Below are 9672 nucleotides of genomic sequence, written 5' to 3' on the forward strand. Positions count from 1 at the left end.
ATTAAAGCAAAATTGATGGCATTAAGGAAAGTTTACGTAGTTCAAAAACAAGAGCCCTGTGGGTTTTCTGGTTGTTACATGATGCATATCACCTTTTTGCAGTGGAATGATGCATCTAATACATTGTATGTTCCCCCAGTAGCAATGCTCCTAGAAGTTGTGAAAGAAACCTTAGTATTGCTCCATATCAAAAAGGTATTGGCCTGTGCAAATATTATGCGTAATACCTAAGGATTGGATTACGCAGCATCAGCCTGTACAGAGAAGCTGCTGGCCGGTGCTGCGGGCGGCATGGACTCAGATTTATTTGCTTGCCCTGATTATTTGCAAAAATTAACCCTTTTCTTTGAAGTTTGGTCCAAAATCACTAGATTGACAGATGCCGATTTTGATTATGCACATGATGGAGCCACTTAAAAAAAAATTTCCTTCTTCTGCCACTATTTACTGGACGAGGTGTATCCAGGTCTGTTTTTCCCATTCTGATCGTTTTTGCATGTTTATAACGACTTTCCTCTGTACAAGGTTATTGATTAATACTCCAGACCGGAGTAAAAAACAAATTGCAAATGTCCCTCTGCCTTTACCTAGAGAGTTGTAAACCTGTAGGTTCATACTAGTTTAATGTTCCAGACCTTTATAAAGTCCATTTCTTCACCCTTTCCAAGTACAGGAAGGCTTTTCTCACCTTGTAAGAAATTCTGAAGATATTTCAGGCCTGTAGGATGACAGGACTAGGCGACTATGACTAGACACAGTATAGGACCATCCCGATTTGGGTGCACCTTGACGCGGTGGGATGACCTTCACACTTTTTTTTTTATCAGTGTTTAATAAGTCCCTTATGTTATTTCTATGCACTATTACTTTTTACAGCAGGGTTTATGCTCCTGTTGTTTATATCTTAGGTTTTCACTATGAACAGTGTCAGGATTATCCGTTTTTTTGGCAAATCCTTTTTTTCTCCTAGCTTTATATAAAAAGTCCTGTAAATGATTGCTAATGTCAATACCCTTCCAAAAAAAACCAAGCAGAGGCATCACCCTCACAGTATCTCTATATACATTGCACTGATAAATAAGAACCATATTTTCACGAAGATCTCCTCTTCTGTCCAAGTAGCCGAAAGTGGAGTAACTTTGCCATTTCTCCTTGTGCCGTTACAAGCATCCGCAGTATGAGACTAGTAACACATCTGTAAGGATTGTTGTTCCTCTCTCCTAAATACCGCTGCTCCTCGTCACCGTCCCCGCCAGAGGTTACGACACCATGTAGATCCGCTCAGCCAGGACTCGCCAGTCTACAAAAAGCGACTTCTACAATGTGCTATTGGATGAGCGCGCAAAGAAGCCCTCAGCCGAACACTTCATGCGATCGGTAGGACACATACAGAAAGCCATCCTGGTCCCGCTGTCCTGTGTAAGCCTCCAGCATGGTCATTGACAGACATGCCATTTGACGTTCATTGATCATTACACAGAGAGAATGCGATGGCGGCAAGGAGAGTCTGCACCTGTGTGAAGGACAAGGGCTGTTAGCACAAATGCAATGAGAGCGGACTTCTCACATAGGGAATTATTGATGAAGATTGTCCAGATATTAAAAGCAATCAGATGGCACCATAATGTAGAAGCAGAGACCCTGATTCCTGCAGTGTGTCACTTACTTGACTTGGTTTTGCTGTTTTAATACAATCACTGTTGTATCAGCAGGGGATTATCACTACTGGACTAGTTGTCTCGTGCTTCCTAGTCCAACCACGCCCTCACTGATTACCAGCTTTTTATCAATGTACAGTGTACACAGCTACCAATCGGTGTGGGCGGGGTTATACAGAGCTCAGCATTCTGAGGTCTGCAGCAGAGAAAACTGACCATCACAACTGCTGCACCCAGTAACCGCTGGGATCAAAATCTCTGCCCCTACATCATGCTGCTGACAAATTCCCTTTAATGACTAATATATACAGTATCTTTCCTATATGGAACCCAATGCACTGTGCAAAACAAAACAAATAACAAAAGCCTGTGGATGGCGCCCTATGCATTAGGTTCATTTCCAATTTCTGCCTCATTCCAATAGACCTCAAGATTGTTAACTTTTTTTTTATTCAAAAAAAAAAAAAAAAAATATTATTTATAAAGTGTTTTGCAGATGCAGGGAAAGAATCCGAGTCATTTAACTTATTGTTCATTAGTTGTTTTTTTTTTTTTGCGGCTGCATAAAATAAATAATTCGTGAAGGCTTCAGAGCGGAACTAAAGGTGGTCATAAAACATTAGATGTGGTTTGTCCTTACCAAACAAACCCAATAAAACTGACACATTAGATAGCTGATGGATAAATCTTTGTTCACTCGACAGTAGTGATAAGCAAGCGTGTACGGATCACGTGTTATCTGAGCATGCTCGAGTGTTATTCCACTATCTAGGGCGTGCTCGGACATTATGTTCCGAGTCCCCGCTGCTGCATGTCTCGCGGCTATGAGACAGTCACAACACATGCAGGGATTGTCTAACAAACTGGTAAACAGCCGCGACACATGCAGCCGCAGGGACTGGAACATAGTATCCGAGCACGTTCACTCATCACTACTACACCGCCATCTCCCCAACCTCCTCATATACATGAACGCTCGTCCCAGTCAGCAACTTAGCACCGCACAAAAGGATGAGCGGATGAAATGCAACACTCCAGTCTCTCCCCAGAGATCATCTTTCGGGGTAGAGTCGGGAGGCCCCTATACATATTAGATGGGTAAGCGGTACCGCCAACACTGTCTAATGTGAGTTGGGCCTTGTAGGGGTTTGTCTCAACATCAATAACAATTAAAATTGCAAAATGCTTGTAACAGCACAGTGCAACAATGCAGCAGTTCTGTTTATCATTCTGGGATTTGTGGTACCCCCGAGGCAGGGAGTTTATAGGTCAAATCCTCACATTATTATCTCATTACCTCCCTGCTCTGACCATTGGGCAGGGCCTTACACCATTTAAACCTTGGCTTCCAGTGCCAGTTATCAGTTCCACCTTCCCTGGTTCATTCTTGGCTCTCCTTTCCTGCTTAGCTAATCTGAGTTCTGACTTCTGCTGGGGTTCTACTGCCTGATAATTATCTTTCCAATTCTGACTTTTTGGTACGGAGCTGGCTATGACCAGTCTCTGCACACTCGCTCCACCGACCAGCAGCTACTCCATTGACTCAACCCAGGGATCCCTGAACAAATCATGAAAAGTGTATAGGTGTACCGTGGAGGGTTAAAGGGTGGAGGCCAGGGTTCTTTTGGAATCTGCTACACAAAAGTAGTTATTGCAAAACCCTTTTAAGTGCTGTCAGCTTTTGGCTTCCCCTAAATATAGAGCACTGTAAACACTGATCGAAAGCAGACGGATCGCTGGATCGCACTGTTTGGTCCAGCAGAACAGCTAAGCTGTCAATCATTCCGGCTTCCTGTTTACAGAGGTCAGCAGAGAAGTGAGACCAAACTTTTAAGACTTGGCACGTTGGATATTTTTGTCCAGAGAGTTGGAACAATCTCATACATATTGGGTTGTTATCTGGTCCCTTCTAAATTGGTAGGTTCAGCCACCATTTATCTGGTGTGTATGGCCACCTTTAGCCTATAGTCGCACTGCCATCAAGGTGTAGTTGCTTCGTAAAGTGTAGCATATTGTAACCAATAAATAAAAACAGATCTGACGGACCCATTATAAGTCAATGGGAGTCACTGGGATCAGGGACCTTTTTCTGTCGATCACCATGAAGATTATGTCATCATTCCCCGGCCCTAAAAATGAAAATACCATCACAGAATACAGGATGGCGATGCTGCGTTGCCTTATAGTTATAGGAAATGTGGTCGCGTCGTTTCCCGCAAGTTTCCGCAACACAGAAAATCCAAACTTGCTGGATTTCTTCCTACTTCTGTATCAAGGCAAGTTCCAGATTGCACCGTGACCACATTGACGTGTATTTATTCTGTTAGCCATTTTCTATGCACTTCACCTGTCACTTCTTACCTGATCATACTGACAAACTGCCCCATTGTTATTTCTGGGGGCACAAGGAATTTCACCTTCTGAAGGGAAGGCAGCACTTTTTCCCGATGACTTCTCTCTACTATAACCTAAATTTAAAAAAAAAAAAAATCAAAATTAAAGGGAAATATTTTAGAACCACACATAAAAAACCCCTTAGGCTACGTTCACATTTGCGTTGTTGGGCGTTGCGTCGGCAACGCATAACGCATGCAAAACGCATTGTTTTGTGACGCATGCGTCCATTTTTAGCATGATTTTTGGCGCTAAAAAAATGCAACATGCAGCGTCTTCTGCGCCCTGACGCTTGCGCCAAAAAAGACGCATGCGTCACAAAACGCAACACAACGCATGTCCATGCGCCCCCCATGTTAAATATAGGGGAGCATGACGCATGCTTCGCCGTTGCTGTGCCCGACGCAACGCAAATGTGAACGTAGCCTTAAGACCAATTTCACACTTTTTTGTTTTTCAGTCTGCATCTATATCGTGAGACGTGGAGCGGCTGCAGGTCTGACCCAAATTAGTTGAGTTTGGGTCACGAGACCTAAGATCCAGCCTGTGCATCATGGTCTGGGCACGGATTACAAAACATCGATGTGTGAAACTGGCCTAAGGATAAGTCCACGTGGGACATTTCTGTTCCGAAATTTCCACAGTGGAAAATCTGCACTAACGGGAACATAAATTGACAGAATGGGGATCGCAAATCTGCAGTGCGGCTTTTATGCTGCACATTTTCTTCACAGCGTGTGAACGAGACTTCATAAAATGTTGTTACCCACAATACTGGTACCGTAATTCCAGAATTGTGTTTTTTTTAACTCCATAGGGCATCAATTTTTTAACAAAAAAGCAAATAAAATTTCTCCATGTTAATAATAGTAATTTAACCATAAAAAAAATAAATAAATAAAAAAAATCGCATTTCAGATGATCCGTTTGTCATCCATTCTTTCATAGACTTGAATGGGCAGATCTCATCCGAAAAAATGTAGGAAAAAAAGACTGGTGAATGCGGTGATTTTTTTTTTTTTTTCACACCGACACTCATCTGGACACCCCTATTGAATTACATTGGTCCGTGTACAGCCCACGTGTAAACCAATTTTAACACAGACGGCACATATACATTTTATGCACAATATATTTACAGGCGTGGCCGAAAGTTAACACAATGCAAAGATTGAGTCCACTTCTCCCCATGTTATCTGGTTTCAGGTGTGATTTTCACATTGCCCACACTTGTTACTTGCCACAGGTGAGTTTGAACGAGCATCACACGCTTGAAACAAAGTTGTTTACCCACAATTTTGGAAAGATGCCAATAATTTAGTCAGGCCCATTTTGGGGGGTTTGTGTGAAATGATGTCCAATTTGCCTCTTTTTTTTGTGTTGTTCCAATACACACAAAATAAATAAACGTGTGTATAACAAAAAATGTTATTGTAATAATTTTCGGGGAGAAATACTTCATTTTCATTGTAATCAGTATAACGGCGCCGACCCGACACTGTCTGTAGGTTACTGTGCACAATCCTGCTGACAGGTTCCCTTTAAAAACAACAAGAATTAAAGAAAAAAAACAAAAACACATTACCGGTATCTTGCAGGGGTATCGGATCTTCACTCTATTAACTTCATGAATGCGACTGTCTACAAAAAAAAAAAAATGTATATATTATAATTTTTTTATGATTATTTATTTCCCACACATGCAGTAACGTGCTTGGATATTTTTTTTGGTTCACATAATTACATTTTTTGCAATCAGTGTATAAATCATGGCAGCCTCGTCGGCACGGACACAGAGTTTTGTCTTTTGTGCACGTTTTACATTTTCATTTTTCCATACAAAAATATAACTTGCTTGTTCTACTGTAGACATTGTGGGGCGAGGGGGAGTTGGGGCTACAAGTGTCTAGAAGGGGCGAGCTTCTGTTCTAAGTTTCCTTTACTATTTGATGAGCCTAGACTTTTTTTTTGTTGTTCCCCACTTTATACATTTTGTGCACACGTCAGGATTTTCTAGCAGAAATTTCCTGACAAAAAACGAACATTTCTGCCAGAAATCCGCATGCGGTTTTTTTTTCGCGTTTTTTTGTGCGTTTTTGATGCATTTTTTTCCCAATGCGTAGAATAGCGAAAAAACGCGAAAAATCCGCAAAATTAATGAACATGCTGCTTTTTACCGCAATGCGTTTTTTTTTGGCGGAAAAAAAACGCCTCATGTGCACAAAAATTGCAGAATGCATTCTAAATGATAGGATGCATATGTCTGCAGTTTGTAATGCGTTTTATCGCGAAAAAAAAACTGAACGTGTGCACATACCCTGTTGTATTCTAAGCTTTATAAAAGGCACATCTCGGCCACTTACATGGTTCTCTTCGGTCCTAACCAGCCTGAAACATTTATCACCCATTCACTAGAAGGTAATAAATGCTACCTAGGTGGGGGATCTGATGATTAGGACACCCACCAATAACCAGAACAGGGGAAATAAATTGCCCCCAACTGGAAGACTGCTGGTAGAAGGAGTCTGAATGGAGTGGCAGTCGAGTCTGCACCCTGTGTCTCAAATCAAAGACTATGGCACTGATGAACATAGCCAAGCACTGCACTCATGAGTATCCTAGGGGTCAAACCCAGTCAGTCAATCTAGCATTGATAGCCCATCAAGTAGATAGGAGGCACATGCTTCAGGCCACTGGCAAACTCCGACAGCAGAAGACCCCTTTTGCAGGAACAGTATATGACCCAATATTTGATCAGAATGCAGCATTCCACCTTCCATTCCATCTTGGGTGCACAGGTTGCACTAATAGTATGTCCGCTCCTGCCTCAGGCTTAAGACCCTTCTGTGATACATGTGGGACCTAAGGCCTCTGGGAGTCAATATCTATCTCTTTATAAAGTCTTGAAATGTGACTTGGAGAAAGCACCCATTAATAAACTACTGTTCCAGGGTTTTTGCTCCTCATCAGCACACAGTTGGGATCAGGTTTTTTTTGTGTGAGATGCCTTTGCTGCATCCCTTGGAAGAAGATACTGATAATCCTAGCGGAGATCCAGCTGGTAGGGATTAAATTACATAGCCCAGAGGAAAATGAATGTTTACAGAGATCATTGTCCAGATGTCAAGTGATTAGCTCCCTAAATGCATCCTAGTAAGCTAGTGCTGGTGGGTGTATGTTGTAATGTCAAATTTGAAGTCTAAAACTGGCCGTGACTTGCCAACTATCAACATGTCAGACTAATCTGACAGATCAGGGACACGTTTGTACACATGGAGGGAAAAAAAAAATCTGAATGTAATTTTGAAAAGAATGTATGTATTGCTATTTTATCCTCCCTCTTATATACATTGTATCCAGTCAGGCCCAATGTTAGTCTGCCATACTCTTACCTAGTCGTTTCCTCTGCTTGAAGGACGTTGTGTTTAATTCCAGGCTGGTGCTATTTACTAGAGGTGGCATCGTCACGGTGTGTGGCCGCAATCTCATGTCATTCTACCCCTTTGCCCACTTTATATAAGTAGCAAGCAGCTGGAACCAGTTAGATCTGGCAGCTCCCACCCTCTTTCTGTAAGTTGCAGGAATGCTTGAATTGCCCCCCACATCTCACACCCAGCTGTAGACCTGACCTCAGCTCCTTCACCAGTGTGACACTTCGTGACCAAGATTTACAGGACTGTACATTCTGTATCATGGAAAAACTGCAGGGCGTACATCTTACTGGAGGTCCTGAAATATCACACTCCTCTACGGGGCTCATAATCACATAGAGGGGGAAAATCTCTTCTACATGGTACTATAAATGTACGTGCAATGTTAGAACAAGCGTTAAATGCATCTGAAAACCGTTCTCCATCGATTCCCCAGTATGTATCATTTTGAGTTGTTAACCCAAATGATGATCCATTTGGTTTTATGGATTCAATAAATAAGAATAAAGGTTTCCATTAGATTTTCCTGATTAGGATTGACTCCTGGGGTACGATAGGTCATCAGTATCAGATGAGGGAACCTGACACTCAACACCACCCACTGATCATCTGTTATCAGCTCCGGAGGCGGTCGGATACAAAAATGTGAACGGAGCAGAAGAACGTCAAGTGTGTTGTCCGATCTGCAGTTCTCGACAAAGAACACTACATCATAATTGGAGCCAGATGTTGGATCCCCACCAACCTGTTATGTATGACCCATCTCAAGGATAGTCAAATTCACCGCACTCTCTTTAGATAATTATGCAAAAGTTGTGCCAATTTATTAGTGTGTACTGGGAGCGCAACAGAATATTACAGTATATGCGATTAACAACGTTTCGGCTCAACCAGAGCCTTTGTCACGTATTCGCTTGTTCCAGGTACAAGATAGTATGCAGATGGGGAAAAGTCCCAGCGGTGAAATGTAAGTTCTTGGATAATGCACTAAGAATTCTATATGAGGCTCCCTTCGGGTGGTGTGGACCTGCAGTGTCGGGATCAAGAGCGGCGCTCCCGCGCTGTGCTCAGTTGCAGCGTGTGCGGGAGCGCCGCTCTTGATCCTGACACTGCAGGTCCACACCACCCGAAGGGAGCCTCATATAGAATTCTTAGTGCATTATCCAAGAACTTACATTTCACCGCTGGGACTTTTCCCCATCTGCATACTATCTTGTACCTGGAACAAGCGAATACGTGACAAAGGCTCTGGTTGAGCCGAAACGTTGTTAATCGCATATACTGTAATATTCTGTTGCGCTCCCAGTACACACTAATAAATTGGCACAACTTTTGCATAATTATCTAAAGAGAGTGCGGTGAATTTGACTATTTCATTATATCGGGGCCTCTGGTCCATTACACCGGCACCTTCGCTTTATTGAGGCTGAGTGCACGCCAAATACCCCTCTCCCATCTCAAGGATAGGCCATCAATATCGTAAGGCCCGTTATACAAGCAACAGACGATAACTCCCCCCAGACACATACCAATACAGATCAATCTAGTATGCCAAGGGGGCATGAGATAAGCCCCTTCAGAAGACTTCAGCCCAAAAGTTTGAATTTAATCAGCCCGATGCTTCGGAAGACGTCCATACGTATTAGATGGCCGGCCAATTCTGTCGATATTGGCTAGATTGGCCAACTTTAAAGGGGTTGCTCAGGACTTTAATATTAATTATCAATAGAGGTTTGACACTCCACCCCCCCATTGATCAGTTGTCAATAGGTCCTGCAGTGCCCTGAATTAAATTTGCATCGATGTGGGACAAAAAAACGTAAACGACCTTCCATAAGAAGCTTGTTCTCAATCACTCCATATGCCAGAGATCACCCATCCAATGAGCAAAACATGAATTCGTTGGAGGATTATGATTTTCATGCTGGCATAAATAATCCAATTATTGGCAACGCATCACCCCGTGGAAATGGGACATGCTGCTGTCTTGTGACAGACCAATTACATTATCATTTTGTTTACATCAGTACTCGGCAGCCTGTGTAAACAGTCCAGTAAATGAAAGCCGTTTCACTTGTATATATAGTCGACAGGAACTCATTAAAGGGAGAAGATCCGCTCATGTAAATGGTCCTTGAACTAAGCTTTCGGGTAAATTTTGAGAACAAGCAGTTCTGTGTATATATGAG

The 9672-nt window shown here is 42.5% G+C and overlaps 1 protein-coding gene across 1 annotated transcript; it reads right to left on the bottom strand.

Annotated features, from left to right (window-relative positions):
• Window positions 1-615: 615 nt before the first annotated feature.
• On the bottom strand, window positions 616-7514 carry LOC138649332 (microtubule-associated proteins 1A/1B light chain 3A-like). Its single transcript, XM_069739633.1, has 4 exons — window positions 7445-7514; window positions 5638-5693; window positions 4020-4126; window positions 616-1513 (listed from the first exon to the last, which is right to left on the bottom strand). The coding sequence occupies exons 1-4, from the start codon at window positions 7512-7514 to the stop codon at window positions 1354-1356; spliced, it is 393 nt and encodes a 130-aa protein (XP_069595734.1). The 3' UTR covers window positions 616-1353.
• Window positions 7515-9672: the final 2158 nt, after the last annotated feature.

This window comes from Ranitomeya imitator, chromosome 9, assembly GCF_032444005.1.
Source record: "Ranitomeya imitator isolate aRanImi1 chromosome 9, aRanImi1.pri, whole genome shotgun sequence".
Lineage (NCBI taxonomy): Eukaryota > Metazoa > Chordata > Amphibia > Anura > Dendrobatidae > Ranitomeya > Ranitomeya imitator.

Coding starts and splice junctions, on each gene's coding strand:
- LOC138649332 (XM_069739633.1), bottom strand. CDS start 7,514: ATGCCACCTCTAGTAAATAGCACCAGCCTGGAATTAAACACAACGTCC. Junction 5,694..7,444: donor CAAGCAGAGGAAACGACTAG/GTAAGAGTATGG, acceptor TTTTTTTTGTAG/ACAGTCGCATTCATGAAGTT. Junction 4,127..5,637: donor GATACCCCTGCAAGATACCG/GTAATGTGTTTT, acceptor TTTTAAATTTAG/GTTATAGTAGAGAGAAGTCA.